Below are 19,430 nucleotides of genomic sequence, written 5' to 3' on the forward strand. Positions count from 1 at the left end.
GGCCGCGGCCCCCCGGTAGGGCCCGCAGCGAGCGGCCGCAGCCCGCCGTGCGGCTCCCCGGTGAAGGTCACCGAGTGCCGCAGCCCGGTGGGGCCGGCGAGCGGCTCCCGGGGCCCGGCCGGCGGCAACCGAGGCTTCAGCGGCAGCCCCCGAGCTCCCCCCCGGGGCCCCGCGGGCCGGGCCGGGCCCCCGCAGCGGGAGGGGGCAGCGGCAGGCCGCCCCTCGGCAGCACCGGTGACCTTGAGGCGGGCGGCACGGCGGCACGGCTCCGCGGGAAGGACAAAGTTTGTCGGCGGCACTTTGGACGGGAATAAATAAAAAAAAGAAGAGGTGGGAAACGGGGCTGGGCCCCACGGCCCGGGGCACCGGGGGCACGGGGATCGCCCGCAGGCCGGAATCAGGGCCGTTTGCTGCCAGGAGCGGGGGCACGGGGCAGGGATTCCTCCTGCCCTGGTCGTGGATGGGGGTGCCGGGTGGTGCCGGGCGTCCTTGGCGCACCGAACGAACCCCACGATGTGCCTCAGGTACTCGCAGCCCTGCTCTTGGCCCCAGATTGCTGCTGGTTGGCCTTAAAATCGCTGCTTTGAGAGCTGGAGGTGCTGGCATCGCTCAGCACCTTTCTGTAGGGTCGGTAGGGAAGCGAGCGCGGGCGCTGAGCCCACCCAGCACGGCGACACCCGCTGCGAGCAGGGGGCTGCCCCTTGGGGCCGGCCTCAACCTGGGCGCTCCCGGAGCCGTGGCAGCCTTCAGGGCTTGTTTCGGCCGTCTCAGTCCGAGTTCAGACCGGCGGGTATGGGCGGGTAACGTCACCTTGTCACAGGCAGGGCTCTGTGGCTTTCGGTGTGTGGTGCTGGTTTCGGATCCGAGAAGGGGCAGAGTGAAACCCGTTACCGTAAGTGCTGCCAGCGGTGGTTTCTCCAGGACGCCCCGGCAGCGGTGAGTTCTGCAGCAGGCCGTCGGGCAGGGCTGCGGGGTGTGCTGCAGGGATGGAGCTCGTCCTTAGCACCTTCAAGCGGAAAGGAGACGTTTTAAGGTGTTTTTCCTTGAAATTGGTGTGCGTTCGGCCGCTGCGTGCCTCTGAGGGGGAGCAGAAGGCGAGGGAACGTGTGGCTGCCTTGATGCAAATAGGAAATCCTGCAGAAGTCTTCCTTACGGCCAGTATTAGGCGTATGTCACTGCTGGAGCTTGCAAAAGGCAACAGAGCTGCAAGGAAAGGTGCTGCTTGGTCTTCACAGGTGAGCAGCAGCGGGAAAGCCAAGAAACTTGGAAAGGGATTTGGTAACAAACTCCAGGCGTCGCTGCCCTTCTCGTAGCCCCGTAAGGGGGAGGAAGGTCCCCGCACCCCGCTCTGCTCAGCGGAGTTGGTGTCTTGTCAGTGCAGGCTCAGGAGCCAGGCTGTCAGTTTTTTTCCGAGGGACTTCTCTGTGCCTGATTTTTATGCTGGCGCAGCTGCAAGCAGCAAAGGTTTGGAGGAGGAGCCCTCAGTTCCTGGCGGTGGGCGAGAAGCTCGGGGCCGGGGGTGTGCGGGGTGGGAGGGAGGTGGTGCCCGCAGGAGGCCACCTTTCAGCCAGAGCAGAGTTCTTCTTGCTTTGGCTTTTAATCGGACCGGGGCCTTGTGTTTCTGTGACATCTGCGTTCCAGGAGTGGGGGCGCATGAAGCGGTTTCCTAATTCCAGGGCACATCAGGCTGCCGCTGTCCTAAGTGAAGTAAATTTGGATGGCTGTCCGCTTCAACTCTTCCCGTACCGCTTTGGTAAAGAAGACGGTTTGCCGTGTGCCTCCGAGCGTCAAGAAATGGTAGCGACCTTTACAAGGGGCACCGGCTGCAGGATCAACCTTCAGGATCGCTGCCAAAGCTCCGCAGGAGCTCCAGGAAGTTTCTTGTTGTGTGTTGTGCTTTTTTGTCTCAAAAAAAAAAAAAAATCAGTGTGCTGAGATCTCACTTGGGGGATTTTCTTCCGCTGCCTCCGACTTGCCGTCGTGTTTGGTCACTTCCTGGTGGATGGAAGTGGGTCACTTTCAGTTGTCTCCTTCGTTCGCTGAAGGTGACCCCAAAATTTGCATGTTTATAGCACGGGATCGTTGGAAAACGAGGCCTGCCTACCCGTCCCGTCTGCACGCCGGGCAGTGTCGGCTGTGCTTCACTGAAGGAAGATTTTCTGATCTCGGGTGGCAGAAGGCTCACGTTTGTGTCTACACCGACAATTATTTTTAATTCTGCCAGATGCCTTCTGATAATTGGACTCATAAAATTAAGTAACGAGGGAAATAGGAACGCTGAGCGTCCTAATGACCCTGCAGCCCCTGAAAGCCATTCGTTCACTTTGTTTTCTACCAGGACTAACGAGGTTCTCCAAAGACGCGCCCGGTTACAGCTGGTGCAGCCTCTCGCCCTGCTGTAGAGCCCTCCCAGGCCTCTGTGAATAACTCAGGTTTGTCGTTCACGTTTTGTAGGTAGTATCCGCTGCTGGAGCTGCCGCGCTGTGGTTTTAATCGCGCTTTCCGCCTTGCCCTCTTCCCTCTCCAGCAGCGTGGCGGTGGCTGAGGCTTGCAATGCAGCAGGAGAGCACGGAATCGTGCAGCAGTGCTTAGGGCCGCGCTCAGCTTGAAGCATAACCTCGCCCTGGGCGTGCTGCAGCCTCTGCGTGCGGGCGCAGCGTCGGATGACCGCCCTCTGATCCAGCGCCTGGCCGAGCGCGAGGTTCGTAGCGAGCCCCCGGTTCAGCTTTTTCTGCCTCTTAAGCTGTGAGGGGATGAGAAAATCCGAGGGCACTCTTAGGACTTGCTGCATAGAAGCTCGTAATTTCATGCAGAATTATTTATAAATCACTCAGAATATTCCAGGACTGCGGCTTAACAGCAAATTCCCAGGCTGGGTCTGTTCCATCCATACTAACCAGGCGTTCTCCTTGTGCTACAAAGCAGTGGAGGAAACGTGTGTGTGATGTGATCAGAACTTCTGTCGCCTAAAATAGGGGCAAATCCACCCAAACACCAGGTGAGGCCCCGCCAATAGTACCCAAGATGCGGCTGAAGAGCAGCTTTGGGGAGCCTTTGGGGCCGAGGCGATCGCTTTAAGGGGTGCCCGGCTGCTGGTGGACTCCGAGCAGGTGCCCCAGAAGCCGAAAGCAGGCACGGGGCTACAAAAGATTTCGAGGGCTTTCTGAACGTGAAGCCTTTCACTTTAATGCTGCGGATGCCAGAATAGTGCCTATGGTTCTGGAAATATTTTTGTCTGACTTCAGCTTTGGGTTGTTAATGCACCGCGTGCGTTCGCGTCGTACACGTCCGGGTGCACGTGTTTGGTGAGTACCTGCTGGTGCTGCCGCGTGAAGTGTCATCCCTGTGAAGTACGGCTCTGGAGACATGCTGAGAGCAAGGAGCTGCTCCACGTTTCTCCCCGGCGTGCTCTGGGAAAGTGCAGACACAGCTCTTGAACGCTGAGGCGGTGCAGAACTTGGTAAGGTGAGCTTGGTGTCACGTTTTCCCTGCCATCCCCGTTAAGGCTCGGGGTAAAGGGGAGCAAATTAAATGTGCGTGTTCCAGGAGCGGGAGATGCATCGTGAGGTGCGTGGCTTGTAAGCTCTTCTCAACGTCCGAAGCAGCAATACAGCTGTGTTCCAGCTTCCTTGAGGTCTGGGGCTCTGAAGCGACGTACCCAAGCTGCAGCCTTGTTCTGGTGCGTGCCAACTGTGCTGTTGTGTGAAGCAGACTCGCCTAACTTGAACGCTCTTTACTTAAAAGAGCTTTTCCATTTCTGCTGGATGTTTAATTTAGGAGCTGAAGAGCCAGCAGGGTTCATCGTAGACACTTGTTATTATTTGTCTGGGAATTTTCTTCCTTTGCTTCTTGCTCTGTGCGCCTGCCTGCCAAAATTGCACGGCGAAAGCAACTATTTAATAATGTTTAACTGTTGAAATACCAAACAGCAAGCGTGACCCTTGTGCTCTTTCAGTCAGAGAAGAAAGGAAAGGAAAATAACCAGTGCAAACAGCAATTCAGATTATTTTGTTTGCTTTAACTTTTAAAAGAAAACTAGTCCCGCGTTGGTTTTTTTTTGTGGTGGTTTAATATTTGCAGCCCCGATTTTTGGCTCGGTGCAGCGCCGCGGGGAGGCCAGCTCACAAATGTAGCGTGGTTTCTGTGCCATGCCATCCTTCTCGTGGCTTTCTCGTACGAGCCTCGGGTGTATTTATGTGCAGGCACAGAACCCTGCCCAGAATTAAAAATAGTCTGTGTGTGTCTTCAGTCTTTGCACGATTTAATGAGGACTGCCACCGGACAGGGGGCTTTGAGCAGTGCTGCTCGGTACTGAGCGCACCGCAAATAGAAACCTCACGTTTTTATTCAAGTGGGTACAATTCCTGGGAGTTTTATTCTCCTGAAGGCCTGAAGCCGACTGACAATGGCCTGCCTGAGACTGCTGCATCCCGTTGTCTGCAGGAGCAATTCCCTTTACCTGCTAGGTCATGCTGCCGCCTGCACGAAGGGACGGAGCTCGCCACGTTTTCTCTGGGTGCTGTAGGATATTCCCTCGTCCCGTGTCCCCAGAGCCGTTTGCAGCAGCGGTTCTCGTTCCTGCCAAGCCTGCACAGCCAGCGCCACGTCCAGCGGGAGGTTTGGGCTTGGCTGTGGTTTCATGGAGCGCTCTGCAAGATCCGGGCTGTAATTCCATATCGAACTCGGTATCAGAGGGGTTATCGGGGCAGTTTCTGCTTTGCATAAATGCATTCAGGTTGGTTCCTCGCACCCGCTGCCTCCACAGAGAGGAGCAGGATTGGTGCGGGGGCAGCAGCAGCCAAAGCCCCAAAGCCCAGTGGTGCTGCTGGTGGTGGCAGGTGAGCAGTGGCTGGCCCAAAGCAGGTTTGGCCCCGCTGGCTGCCGACCCAGCATGGCGGTTTTAAGGAGCTGTGCTGTTGGAGGTGGCGATCCAGGCCCCTCTCCTCGGCTTCGCAGCTTGTTTGGGCTTAAATCAAATGCTGTGCCTCGGAGGAATGAGACCAGAAGTAACGTGTTGGAGGCACTGGGGAGTTAATGTTCAAACGGTGCTTTGAAGATAAAATATATGCAGCTAAGTGCTCCGAGAAGAAAGGGCTGGAAGACACCCGAAGAGGTCATCCCGTTTATGCTTCTGCCCCAAGGCAGGATCAACTCGACGTGAGCCCTTCCTGACTTGTTTGTGCAACCTTCTTTTAAAAACCTTAAGCAAGAAGCACTCGGTACCCTCCGCAGGTAATCAGTCTGGGATTTAACTCTCCTGACCACCAGAGAAATCTACCGATGTGCACCTTGTCCGCGCCCTGGAACGATCCTGCCGTCAGCCGGGCTCAGCGGGTTGCGGTGCCAGCTGCGTGTAGGGGCTGTGCGTGTGATGCCGCAGGGAGAGGCTACAAACAAAACCGAGGAGCTGCAGAAGCTTCTGGTGATGGCGCGCTGGATTTTGAATTGTGTTGGTTTTGCAGAAAGCCTCTTGGATGTGCTTTGAGAAAGTTGGAAGTTTGTGCTTTCATCCGGAGTGGGGATCTTGTGAGTGTCACCTTCTCCCAGTACCTGAAAGGCTGCCTTGGATATTTAGCTCCGTCTTTAGCTCCCGGAGAGTTCCCACATCTCCGGGGTAAATCTTGGCCCATATTTTAGCATTAACTTTTCCTAATTTGTGACCTGTGCATAATGATGTTCTTACACTGTAATAACAGCGCCATCACCGCTGCCGTGACGTGCTGAGGTATTTGCGGTGTACGCATAATGGCACAGTCAGTTTTCTGTTATCATCTGAGTGTTTTCCACCTCGTAGTGGTGAGGTGGAGCCGGACCACTTCACGTATGACTGGAATTCAAGGATTGTGGCCTGAGGGCTTCGTGTGTGGTGAAAGCAGCTAAATAAATGTGTGCCTGTAGCGTGAGAGTTGATAGCAAGGTGCTTTGTAAAAACCTTTCTCCAAAGGTGGCTTCAAGTGAGGTGGTGTTTGTTGGGAAGGCAGTTCTAGGACAATCCCAGGTGCTTGCTATGATGGGTGTTGCCCCAGGCTTACCCCAGAAAAATAAAATCCAGTGATTTAACAAGTTGCTTGGATCTGACTACTTCAGCCGGTTAATGTATGCTTGGTTTGTAAATACATCGTAAGGCCACAGGAGGCAAAACCAAACAAAAAAGAAATGTGAGATGGTTAGCGGGATCCAAAGGAGATTGATCCTAAGGTCAGAGACTGCTCGGGCCTGCTGGAATAAATGAGGGGAGTGGTTTTAGGGGAAGAAGCCCTGATCCCATTGCCCGTGCACCCTGGCAGATCCCAGTGCTGGCTCAGGAGGGAACGCGCTGCTGCCTTCTGCTGACAGCGCTTTATTTCTCCCTTCCTAAGTATTCATCAAATACGTTCAGCGTATGGTGAAGTTTCTTTCCTCAGGTAGTCTGAGCTATGAGCAACCTGCAGCGCGTATGCCACGAGGGGTGAAATTGTGCTGGCACTGCTGTATGTTGATCACTCGGCCTTAAACGTATCGGCGTCTACGGTGTTCTGTGCCTGCACCACAGCAGAAGCAGTGCACGTCTTGGTTCCTTACCTGGCGGGCTTCTGCCTCCTTTGTATTACGGTGCAGAATATCGGCTTTTGTTGGCAGCTGGTCTGGTTTCCAAACCCCGCTACGTATAGCTCTCTGAACGTGGTTTCCCCTGCGTCCCCCCCATGCCCTCGTTCGGGCAGCGTTTTCTAGGCAAGGCCTTTTCTCTGCTGCCTCGTTGACGTATCGGAACTGGAAGTGCGGCTCGGCCGGACGCGCACGCTGAAAGGATTCCTCCTTTCGGAAGGCACTTGGCACGTGGGAGAGGTGGCAGCGCACGCCAGCCTGGCTGTCTCCGAGGCTAATTCCCAGGGTGCACAACCACTGGTTTTTCTCATGGAGTTGTTCAAAACATCGAGACCCAGAAGCTCGCCTGTCCTAACCCCTGGCCCTGGCACACTGGGCTTGGGCCTTTCCTTTTGCCTCAGCTGGGCCAGACGCCAGTCTCAGCAGCAATCTTCCCTTCGTGCTGTGCTGCAGCTCCTTGTCTTTTACACCTCTGTAGCAAGGCTTCGGGCTTGGTCTGCTCAGCTCTTGCCACTGGAGGCAGCCCGTGGCTCTTCAGCAGGATTTGGTAGGACCAAATTTGGTAGATCTGGGGTCCGCAGTGCTGGGTTTCAGAGCTGGGGAGCTCCCTGCCGAGCAGGAGTGGCTGTTGGGTGCCCATCCTCGGCAGAGTTCCCCGTGGACACCTCGAATACACGCTGCTCCTGCCACTGTCTCAGAAGCCCGGTGTGTTCCCGTGGTGTGTCGGCACAGCCCTCGCTGCTTTCCTAACCAAAGCTAGATCTGTGATGGGCCGGAGGCGAAGAAATCGATACAGCAGCGTCCGTGGTGTTGGTTTGGAAGAAATACCCGCATGCCTGCGGTGCCAACTCGACAGTCACCGAGACTCAAATTTCCCAACTACATCATTAGTTAAAACCATTTCACGTAACTGCACAGGCAAGGCCTGGATATTAAGGAAGAAGAAGAGACCAGTGATCTCAAACAATATTCTTACGCCCCCCAAAGCAGGTAAAGTGACTTTGTTGTTGCTCTGGCACCTTTGTATTTCCAGCTGTGCGGTGTACTTGAGCTCCCGGGCCTTTGTCTGGGGAACACGCGGCTTGGAGTTGTAAGTGCAATAAATTTGGTCTTGTTTCATAAAAGGAGGCTCAGCTGTGAATTCGAAAATACCTGCATGGCCTTGGGTGGGTCCTGAAGCAGAGAAAAAACAGTACAGTGAATCAAGACGTAGTATCTGTGGGAGCAATTGTAGACCACTGGCCTGACTTCTCGAAGGTTTGTTTTAAAACGCGTTTGCGAGGGGCTCGACGTCGTGCGCCCTGCCGCACAGAGACAGCCTCAGCACAGCTTCACCTGCTGCGGTTGTCGCTGACACCGGAGGTGGTTGTCCTAGTCCATCTCAAACCCCATTTATATTTTACATTTTACATTCCACCGCTCCCTGAAGACAGGGCTGCAGATCGCTGAAACCGCGATAATGAGAGCGGTATCCACAGAGCTCTGTGGCTTTGTCACCCATCGAAGGCTCTTCCTTTGCGTTTAAAGGAACGCGCTGCTAAATTCATGTAAAACTGTGTATATTCTTCTCGTGAAGCTAGTTCTTGCTTGCTAGATTGTTCCTCCTGATCCTGGCAGGCTCAGGTGTCTGGCTCCTGCTGCTGCACAGAGCTCATTCTTCAGATATGCAAGTGTGGCTCTGCACATTTTACTTTGTAATCAAGGGACAGGCTCCCAAAACAGAACGCTACGGTTCTGAGGGCGCATCGGGCCGAAAGTACCACGGAGTGCTGGACTAAGTGTTTGCTCTAGATAACCGCTTTTCAGCTCCATGGATCTACGTTTAATTCCTCAAACCGCCGGGCTTGGTTTTTGCTGGGCGCTGTGACGTTGCTTTTTTACTCTTTGCTATTAAAGGTGGTGTATTTAAAAAAGAAAAGAAACGAACTGCTTCTTTTTCCTTTTCTGTACCGCCACGTCTTAATATAGCCGTTTTTGTGAATTCTGTGCGCTAGCAGATGATGTAAACCCAAGTGCATCTTAAAGAGGAGTGTGGTTTTTCGGGGAGGCGGCGGCGGTTCTAAGCACTCTGTGGAGGTGGTAATTCTATATTTGAATGGTGGTAAAATCTCGCGGGGGGGCTTTTTTTTCTTCAGAAATATTTGTGTTTTATTCTTATTTGTAGCTGTAATTGAAGGATGTTGAAGCAAAGCGTTTGTCCGAATTTCCATCTCGTTGCTTTTCAGCCTCTGCCTTCAGATTTAGCCATTTTGGGGGGAGCTTTGGCTGGAACGTGCCCCTGCCACTGTGTGAGGCGGGCTCTTTCCCATAAAGCTGGTCCTGGGAACAGGACTGCTATGCAAAGAACCCGACATCTCTGCTACCACCACAGGCCTGCGGTTCTTGGTGGTGTTCTGGAGTTGGTGCCTCCTTCCCTGCCAGCCTCGAGGCTTTCCAGCGCTCCCCTCTGGCGCTCGCAGTTTGCGTTTCAGGCGTTTGAATGAATTTCATTCCGCTCTGCTCCCTGCCCAGCAGATTTGGCTCGGCTGATTTCAGTTGGGGACTGACTTGAAAGGAGGCAGGTCAGGAGCGGGGCCGTGCTCTTCTCCGCTCCCCTTCCCCAGCTCGCCCAGGGACATTCAGCGGCTGTCGGCTCCTGCCCTGCTGCCTCTGCTGGGCTCTTCCCAGCCGCTGGTTTTTTGGCTGAACACCTCCAGGTACTCGCTGCAGGTGGAACTGCAAGGTCAGAGCTCTGGGCTGTATTTGTGGTCGTGCTGTGGGGTTTTCAATACACGCTTCTTGCTCGAGCGTGCGGATCCTGGGTGAGACAGCTCCACTGAGTGCTTCCCCCTCCCCACGGCCCCACAGAAAGCCCAACGAGGATCTCGTGTAAAAGAAAACAGCCGCAGACACCGGCAGTGTCTCCATGGTTGCTTTGTGCTCCTGCGAAGTGAGCTTCTGAAGCATTTGTCAGCTGCCCCGGGATTTTGTAAGTTCAATGTCTGTGGAAGGTGTTGTGCTCCGGTGAGCAGCAGAGCTCGAATTGCCGAGCGCTGCTGGCGTAGCGCTGAGATGTGCTGGCTGACGGGCTCTGTAAGCACCTCCAGGCGCTTTGGGGCCAGGCCTCAGCGTTTCGGCCTTCAGCTGCTTCTTCCCTGAGTCTGGAAACAAAATGTTTGCCTTCATGGGGCACGTTCCAGGCTGTGCAGATGGGGCGTGCGCTGTCACAGAGGCTGTGTCCCAGTCTCTCCTATTCTCACACCCTTATTTGTTGCCCTACGTGCGTTTTCCGGCGCCTGGGCCTAAGGGTTTGCTTGTTTTCCTGCGCCTCAGTCAGCACCACGAGCAGTTTCCCCCTGGGTGAAGGAATTTTCCCAACTGTACACGAATGGTTTCGTTACAAAAGTTGGTTCTGCAGAGCCAAGGCTGTAGGTTTGCATGAAATCTTGGGTATTTCGTTTTTTTGTCTTCCTCTGCTGCTTGCAGGCATCCTCAAAGTCACTTATGTATGTCTGTGTCCTACTGGAGGCTTGTTTCTGGAGTAATGTTTTGAGTAGTTTTAACATGTTCAGGCTTTCATTTTGGTATCTGTAGTTATTTTTTCTATAAGTCTTTCCAAAAACCAACCTACTGCTGATTCTTGGTGCTACTCTTACTCAATTTCCTAATAATTACATTCAGCAGTCCCCCGAGGCAGCAGCCGTCCCTTGGTCAGGCATCGGGCTGGTCGCTTTGCCTTCTGAAAGTCCTGGATCTGCTTCGAAGACAGCAATTTTTTGGATTAATCAAGAGGATTTCTGAATTACAGGTTACTGGAGGAAAGCATTTCTAGCTCCGCTTCATAAGTTTGGCTGAATACGACAGAGGCACGTATTTAATCCGCGTATGTAATTCCCCTTTGCAGGTGGGGGGGGTACAGCTGCGGTGATGCTGGTGTTCTCTTCCCCTCTGCTCCGTTAGCTTTTGTTCCTTTTCTTTAACCTGTTGCTTCTGAGGGTTTTGTGGAGCATTGTATTCCGGCACAGCATTTAAGTGGGTTGAACGCGAGTCGTTTGTATTTCTGAATAAAGCCTTGAAAAGTGATTTGGCTTGTCATCGGCATGAATCGCATCTCCAGTGGCAGAAAAGCCCCTGACTAGTGTTAGTGTTGAAATATTGCCAGTACAGAGCAGATCTACAGCAATAGCTTTTATTTATCTGCCTCAACTATTCTTTGTCTGTATTTGACACTGCAGATCAAGGGGGGGAATCAAGTGCCAATTTTAAATTTTCAGTAGAGTATTTATCTCTCTGTATTTTCTTACAAATACTTGAACTATCGGAGTTTGTGGGCGGGGAGCATTGTCATGCAAATAATTGTCAAAGAGTCATCGAGAAGCTTGTCAGCCTCTGATTTCCACGGGAGCCTTGCCTGCCGCCCTTCCTGTCTTGAACTCTTGCTTTGAGACTGAAAATCCGATCTGTGCTCCTCCTTGTCATCCTTCCCGGGTTAATTAAAGAAAAATGCCACTGTTCATAGACTCTGCTTTGGAGAATGTTGGCTGCGGAAGGTGCTGCACTAATTAATTAATTAATTGTCCAAGGTTTGTCTCTCTGATCTGCTGATGGGACTTGGTGCATCGCCTTCTCTTTGGACTTGTAGCTTTTGCCCTTGCGTGGTGGTGCACAACTGTGTCTTTGTGATCCTTACAGAAAAAACGTCGCCGCTCTCCTTCCGGCTGCTGCAGGCTGTGCAGAGACGTCTCGTTTGTGCGCGGCGTGCTGTGCCGTTCGGGGGGCTTCAGAGCTGCTCTGGGTGGCCCCGGAGCATTTAACGCCAGGAACCCACGGGCTCCTCGCTTCTGCTCGCTAGAGAAGCACGCGGCCACTCCTCTGGCATTCACCACAATGTGCATGGGAGGTGCCAGCCCTGTCCCGTGGGGCTCTGCTCCTCGGCCCGTCCTGGGTATAACTGTGTGTTGGGCACGTCTGCCCGCTGCGCGGCCACTCGGGAATCTTGCTGGAGCCTGCCGGCGTGCTAAAAACAGTGCAAATCCACCAAAACAGACACCTTTCAAACAGGCACAGAAGAAACTCTGTAATTACAGTTTGTAGAAGTAATATCGGGCTGACAGTGACGTTCTGGCTTCACCTTGAGGGCGGTTTGGTGCCGTGTCCCGCGCTGTTGTTGGCTGCAGCAAACTCCAGAATAAATGATCGTAGGGCAGGTGAGCACCGGAGTGTGAGCTGTGACTGGGCATGGTCGTGGTCTGTAACTCCTTGTGAAGAGGCAGAGCTCGAAGAAGAAATCAGGAGACTATTCCTATCAGGAGACTATTTCTGCTTTCGGTTCCTTTTCTTTTTTTATATGTTCCTTTTTAATCTTTGGAAAAATAAATAAAATTAAAGAAAAACACTTGCAGAGGCTGTGAGTGTCTTTTACATTGTTAGTGGGACCTGCACTGGCATGTCTTACTTTGCCGATTTTCCTGGCAATTAGCCAGGCTGGCCCCCTCCTGTATTCCTGGGATGCGGAGGGAATCTGCATGCCTTTGACTCCCGCATCCCTCCCTCAGTGCTAACGCTTTCCCCTTTTTCTCCCAGTTCCCAGCATGTCCACAGATGGCGGCTTCGGTACAGCTGGCAACAGCGATGCCCAGCAAAGCCTCCAGTCCTTCTGGCCACGAGTGATGGAGGAGATCCGCAACCTCACGGTGGTAAGTGTCTCCTCCAGTTGGGCTGTTTCTGAAGGATAAGCCGCGGTTTGGACACGTTCCTGCTGCTTGGGGCATCCAGCGGGGTTGGCTGTTTACACACTGCGAGGTGGCCCTAAGAGCTGATCATCGTCCAGCCGGGTTTTTGACTTTGCTACAACCGTCAGAACCTGAGCCAGGCACGGGATGTAGCTGATGCAGTGTGGTGAGATGCAATCCTCACACGTTCAGCTCCGTCTGGGCAGGTATAAGGGGATATCAGCCGATCATCCATGAGGAGATGGAGGGATTTGAGGCCATGCCTCACGCTGTAGGCAGGCTGTTTTACTGCTGTTCAAACTCAGCACTATAAAATCTGTGACAAGCATTACTTCCATGTAAGGATATCCTTACCAAAATACAGCTCTTAATCCTCCCCACCCCGTTATGAATTCAAACATCTGGCTATTGGCACACAGTTACAATTTTGTGAATGAATTTTTGGGTTTAGACTTCTGTAACTGTTGTGCCCTCTTTCCGTAAAGTCTCCTTTGACAAGCCTGAAGTCTTGAAACTCCCCTGAATGCCAAGCGCATCATCATCACATGCTTGATTAATTTAAAGGCATTTGATTAAAAAAATCACGTATAGGCTGGGAATAAGAATTGGGCTAAGTAGCTTCTATTTCTTTTTTCCATCCCCAAAAGAGATGTGCCTGAGATCAAGGGCATATAATAAAACTGACTTTTCAGGAGAGATTGATAGATTACTGTGATACAGTGGTCCTGAAAGCACGCTGCCGTGCTCTTAATGTGACTGGAAACAAAAGAACTCCAGTGGAAGATGGGCTGTTCAAAGTGAAAACCCCAGTCAAGGAGTTTGAAGATAAGCTGCTTTTTTCAGCCTGCGTGCGGATAGTTGATTAAAGAAACAGATGTAGAATTTTGTATGCATAACCAGAATTAATTACTTTCCTCCTTCACTGCAGTGAATTCTTGTGTTCGAGAGCTGTAGTTTGTCTTCATCTCCACATGAAAGGGGTTTATTCTGCAGCTTATCAAGTATGGGCAGCTTAATTTTTAACTGCTGCATGAATCTATTTATTGCATCGCAAGGTAGTAAGCCTCTGAAAACTAGCTGAGGACACTGAAGGGGAGATGGCGAGGAAGAGGGAGAACAGCCGTGTAATCAAACCCTGATTTTTTTTTTGTGCATCTTATTAAAAGTGCTCCCATGTTTGTGGACGTAAGTACCCTTGGAGCTTGTCTGCTTGTACTGCGTAGTAGAGGTCCGAGCAGCTCTTTGGTGGAAAAGCCCGCTCTGCTCGCCTGCTTTTCACAGTTCTCTGGTTCTGTGCACTTGCCATGTGCCACCACTAGCTGGAATTCATGGGAGGAAAACAGGGAACAGCTACATAAGAACATAGCTGCGGTCCCTGTTCTCTGTCCCGCAGGACAAAAGGGACTGTAGCCTGGTCTTGGAGAAATAGGAGACGGGACTGGGCTGAAACCAGCATTTCAGCTCCACAGTGAGTTAGAAGTGGCCTGTGAAAACATTGAGACCTAATTTGGAAAAAAGAAAAGATGAAGAATTGGTGCCTGAAGTTTGTTGTGCTGGGCAGTAGCCAGTAGTGGTCATGCTTCCCTTCACCATGGCACTTGCGTATTAATTTTGATTTACGTGACGTTTGCCCGTCAGCCTTAAAGGAATAAAGGAGCTTTAAGTTTCTGTAATTTCTCTCGCTGTCTCTTTTCTCGAACGATTTTAATAGCATCGTACCTTGTGCAATGCACTTGTAAGTGCAAGTGTCTGCTTGCAGCTCTGCTGCTTGTGGAAGTGAAATGCTTCACACCATTAAGAGGCTTACAAATTAGGAATTTTGTCTTCATCTTTCTTTGAGGCTTGCCCAAACCTCACGGGGCTCTTTAAAAGGGAATGAGCTTAAAAAAAATAAACTCCAGAAAACCTTTGGGATATTTTTTCATGCCCTAGCAACCCCTGAAGTTGTTTATGTGGCGGTTACTGGTTGGAAGTGCCACCCTCAGCACGCTGTGTGTTTGAGCACCGGGCCCGGCCCTGGCTGCTCTTCTCCCATTGCCCCAGGTCCTTCCAAAACACCAGCCGGGCCCTGCTGGTGCCAGCAGCACCACGTTCACACTTCTTTCCAGAGCAAGGGCACCGACTTTTTTATTTATATATATATATGCACAGCCCTAAAATAATGTAAATTTTAATATATGAATTAAATAAAATACCCCCTGCTGGAGTGCTGGCTGGGCCATGTACAGCTTCCATATTTTGTTTCAATAGAAACCAGCATTTTCAGCATTTTTTTCCCTCTTTTGTTTCACTAACATGTCTTGCAGTGCTTTCTTCCCTGGAGAAATGAGTTTCCTTTTATTTCTTTTGACATTTTTGTAGAGAAGGGAAGATGTTTTTGAGCAGCCCTTTGTGGGCAGGGATTCTGCATTCCTGACGCAATGGTACGTAGCCTCGGCCGTTATCCCTCTTTTAAGGGGCTCCTGTTAACAACGCTGCTTTTTTTTATTCTTCTGTATCTTCAGAGAGGGGAGACCACGGCCTGTGGTGAAGCTCAGCACCTTCCCTCACCCTGGGAGGGAGGTGTTGGTGCCTCCTTCCGTGCTCGGTGGCATCTCTGTTGCTGCACACGCCGAGTACATGCTGGCAGCTGAGCGGAGCAGGATGATTGATTACAGTGACAGCCTTCTCTCTCTCCGTCTCTGAAACCATCATTACACCATTTTGAGTCAGCGGTTCTTTTTGCTGGAGAATTGCAAGAAATCCATCTGAAAACGGGAACGGAAGAGATTTTTGAACAAGGTTCTTGCGGAGGTTTTTGACACCAGGACCCGTACTGGGCAGCAGTGATGTGCAAGTGAAGCAAAGGCCCATCCTGTGGCCCCACAGAGCTCTTGTTTGCCCTCATTTTCTCAAGCGACTTTTTGCAAATTCCATTGCTTTCTGGGTCCTAAGACACCTAATTGAATTAGTTGCTTCAAATACACATTTCTGCCTCTAGTTATAACATCAGAAACATTCTGTTCTGCAGAATGACTTCAACTTTGAGGTGAAATTGTAAATGCAAGTGTCTGACAGAAGACTGAAGTACAACTGCACCAGTATAACACAGAAATACAGATGAGAATACTTGGATCTGCAGAGAAGCTGCCATCCCTCAAAGAAAATAAGTTATTTTTGTCTAGTTTTAGCCAGTTTAGTTTTGGACAATTCAGATCTATTTTAACATTTCTTTCCTTTGTTTTCAGTTAAGTATCGCTAAAGAGTCTCTCAAATCTGAATCTCTCCGCAGAAAGACTTCAGAGTTCAAGAACTGCCCCTGGCTCGTATTAAGAAGATAATGAAACTAGATGAAGATGTGAAGGTACAATCATGGCTTTTTTCTTAGGTGTTTATGACCCTTTTGGTGGATGTTGTAGCTATAATTCCTTGCAATTCATTACTTCTTATTGTGTATAGTTATTTTTAAAGCACATTATAGAACAATTGCCTGGGATGCACTATCAGCTGGCCTAGTGTAATTAAACTGAACTAGGAAAGCGGAGTCATTTGGGATCTTTGCTTAAGACTTCTGCAATTGTGCTTTCTTCTGTTAAGTAGCAATTTACTGCATCATTCTGGGCATTTTCTGTTTTGTTTTTTTCTCTAGTGCTTAACTGTTTTTTCTTGTATTTCCTCCTTATTTTTCTCAACTCTTCCACAAAGCTGTAGGGTGTTTAATGTGAAGTGATACCACGTAAACATGTGATACGCTGTGTAAAGTTCTATGGAAAAATAATAATTTAGGTAGATAACATGGGTTTGCTACCAGTATTTGGGCTGAACCCTTGACGTGTGACTGATGAAGATAACACGTGAGTTGACTGATGAAAACTTAGCAGCATAAAAGGAAAAGAGAAGGGAATCACCTCAGGGGTGTTGGTGCTTGCACCGCTCCCGTCCTGTTTTCTAAACTGGAGAACTGTCAGAAGTGTCTCTCCTAAGAGAGGAGAGAACGGTTTGCACTTTCTTACTGTTTTTCTCAATGTGACACCATCCTTCTCGTAGGACAACCTTTAACGTTTAAATGAGATTCAGGAAAAAGGTGTGTGTTGTCCTCCTGTACAAGGGAGCTATTCATTCGGCCTGTAACCAGAATGAACCCAAGCCGCTGAGGTCCCACGTTACTGCCTTAACCAAATGAGTGTTGTTTTTTGATAATGAAGGGAAAGATGAGATTTAAGGGGAAATAAATCTCTGGCTTCAAGCATTATTTAACAAGAAGAAGCCTGTACGAGGAAGTCATCGCTAATGCCAAACCAGCTAATAATGAAACTGCTGAACTTGAGCTCGATACTTCTTAAGGCAAAGGAATTTTGGTAATTTGGTGAGGCGCTTATGCCTCCAAACCTCCTTTGCAATTTCTCCGTTCATTTCAACTTATATTGATGTTACTGCTATAAAGTAAGGGCCAGGTTTTGTAGCGAGCCCTCAGCCTGTCCTGTTCAGCTTCTGCCCTCATTCAGAATCGTACACACGTGCCAGGAGAGGATCTTGGTTGTTACCCATAGCTGAGTACGCACTGATGCCATTTGTAACTGCACGTTGCTGGCCTACCATAATCCAGCACGATACAGAGCTAACGTCTAACTAGTCACGTATGAAACAGGCTTGGAAGACAGCCTGTATACGATCAGTACTCCTCACAGCGTGTTTAACTCAAGGCTGGTAATTATTTGGAGTGTCAGACCCATAGATCTTCTGTTACGGAAATTCCCCAAGCTCCACTGTTAAACAATGCAACCGTTCAGATTTGAGTAACGTTATAAAGTTACCCTGACTACCACTCTGCTGCATTAGAATATTGATGGTAACCTCAAAAAAAATCTGTACATTTAATTACAGATGATTAGCGCTGAAGCTCCTGTGTTGTTCGCCAAGGCAGCTCAGATCTTCATAACAGAATTGACTTTGCGAGCGTGGATACACACAGAGGACAACAAACGCAGGACTCTGCAGGTAACAGAGTTGCTCCTACCTAGCCTTCATCTGCTTCGTACGCTGTTTCCAACTTTTTGTTTCCATAATACGAGGTATGTTTTGTAGACAGTATCTTTAGTACCTGTGTTTATCACTACAAACCTGGGTACAAAGCACAGTGTCCCGTGTAACTGAAATGCTTCTTGCTTAACTTGGTCTTAAAAACAAACAGACAACAATGAAAACACACAAAGCTGCAGCTGTGTGCTAATTGTGGCCTGCTCTAATTACTCAGGGTATCTGTAACTGGTGAACTTCTGGCTGATGTGGTCTTCGGTAGTGATTCTCTTAATGTAAGCTTGTGGATGCTAGTCTGGGTTGATAAATGTGTAGAGATGAAAATGAAAATACCCACCTCTACAACAGATTACTGGTCCCTTTGGACTGGGAGTCAATTCTTAGTGGTTCAAGAGTAAACTGTGTGGTTCAAGAGCTCTTCAGGGTCTTTTATGCAAAATTTTGACATTTGCTTTGTCTTACAAGCCGATCAGATCTACCTGACCCTGTAATATAACCATCAGTCCAGGCCCTCAGATCTGAGGTGAGAGACAGACGTTTAGGGCCACGCCACATCTCCCACACCCTGGTGCAGAGATTGCCATAGCGGCAAGCAGACAAGCCTGACTTCAGTGCAAAGCTGTACTGTTGAGTGGGTGTCTAACCACTCAATCTTCACTAAATCAGGCTAATGCAACTTCCTTAATCCAGGCTTTAATGCAGTTACTGTGGGAAGGATGTATTTGGTCCACATACCAATAACATGATGCTTCCTAAGTGGCAAGCGTTAACTCAGGCACGTCCTGTTAACAGCTTTCAAGTTGTTATTTCAGAATTGTGCTTCAATCCTGATCCTAATGTATAAAACCTTTAATTGACCCAGGTTTTCTTTCTGAGCGCTTTGCCTTCCACAGCAGCTGCCATCCTGGAACAGCTGCTCTCCGCATGGACAGTGCAGCTGGAGGAATGCAGGCTCTCTTATCAAGTATTTGGGAAAAAATTTCGAGTGGAGAGGTCTGAGTTATGGGAGTCTATTCCGAAGGAAATTGGATTGAACCCAATCCTCAGCACGGAGAATGAAATATGAGAGACATCTGCTCAATAAAAGTTTTCTTCCTGGTGAAGATACTTTTCTAATGTATGCTGCCTGCAGAACAAAAGAAACGTCTCTCTTGTGCTTTCTACGTGATCGTTGTTTGACACTTAAATGCCAAGACAGTATAAGGTTTAGAAATGTCAGCTAGCCTGAAATGTGAGGATTGATAGTCTTTTAAATTTTACCCACTCATTAGGCAGCGTAGGCATCTTTGTCTCAACTCATGTTCATATACATGCTTTATAAATTTATCTTCAGCTAATGAAAATGAGGCTTTTAATAGCTTCTTGAATCAGCTCTACTTTTTAAGGTGGCTTGCAAGAATTTTAAGATGACAGTACCTTTTTTTTCTTCAGATCTTAAGCAAATACATTTAAGTGATGACTTATTGCTGGCTGACTCTTTGTTCAGGTTTTTTAATGTTTTGACCTGATGCTAATGTTTGGTTTTCTTTTTTTGGTTGAGATATAAAGGAAAAGGTTTATATATGCATTGTATATAGCAGTTTTGAGAAGATATTTGCCTTGCCAGTTTTTCTTAGAAGCTCATTGGCTCTTGCACATCCTTTTTCTGATGCATGTTTGGCCAGTTTGCTAAATATGTTTTAATCTTCCTGCTTTCTTTTAACTATTTTGCCCTTCCACATGCTGAAGCTTGTTCTCTCAACATCTCTTGGGATTCCCCTGCCCTGAATAAGAAGATCCTGTGATCCTGTGATTCTTTTTTTTCTTCCTCTCCCCAACGTGTATTCTACATGTGTTTTAGTATTGCAGTTTCTAACAGTCATCTTCATCTTCTTGCAAAGCTTTTTGTGCAGATCTTTGGAGTGGGTTTTTGTTTGACTTTTAAAATTCTTTGTTTTTAACAATTCCCCTTTTTAAATGTGCTAAAAGGTTTATGACTGTTGTCATGAACCCTCTGTAGTGAATTACATCAGTGCTGTTGTGAAGAATCTGTTTAGGCCTGGTGGGTGAGTAGATAACTGTAAAAGCCAAAGTTTGATAACCACCTCTGATTAAAAAGCTTTAACTTTATTTATTCAG

The 19,430-nt window shown here is 49.5% G+C and overlaps 1 protein-coding gene across 6 annotated transcripts in view; it reads left to right on the forward strand.

The window, feature by feature from the left end:
- The window catches only part of NFYC (nuclear transcription factor Y subunit gamma), a 40,619-nt gene that overhangs the window by 9,920 nt on the left and 11,269 nt on the right, over window positions 1–19,430 (forward strand). For 4 of the 6 annotated variants that reach the window (XM_035345360.1, XM_035345362.1, XM_035345364.1 and 1 more), the window contains exons 1-3: window positions 12,106–12,260; window positions 15,568–15,639; window positions 17,160–17,273. In XM_035345360.1, coding sequence (XP_035201251.1) covers window positions 12,156–12,260; window positions 15,568–15,639; window positions 17,160–17,273 — 291 coding nt within the window. In that variant the 5' untranslated portion in view covers window positions 12,106–12,155. Of the gene's footprint in view, window positions 1–11,990; window positions 12,261–15,567; window positions 15,640–17,159; window positions 17,274–19,430 lie in introns of those variants that run through there. The other 2 variants (XM_035345361.1, XM_035345365.1) reach the window with 2 other exon arrangements.

The sequence above is a fragment of the Oxyura jamaicensis genome, chromosome 23 (genome assembly GCF_011077185.1).
Source record: "Oxyura jamaicensis isolate SHBP4307 breed ruddy duck chromosome 23, BPBGC_Ojam_1.0, whole genome shotgun sequence".
Lineage (NCBI taxonomy): Eukaryota > Metazoa > Chordata > Aves > Anseriformes > Anatidae > Oxyura > Oxyura jamaicensis.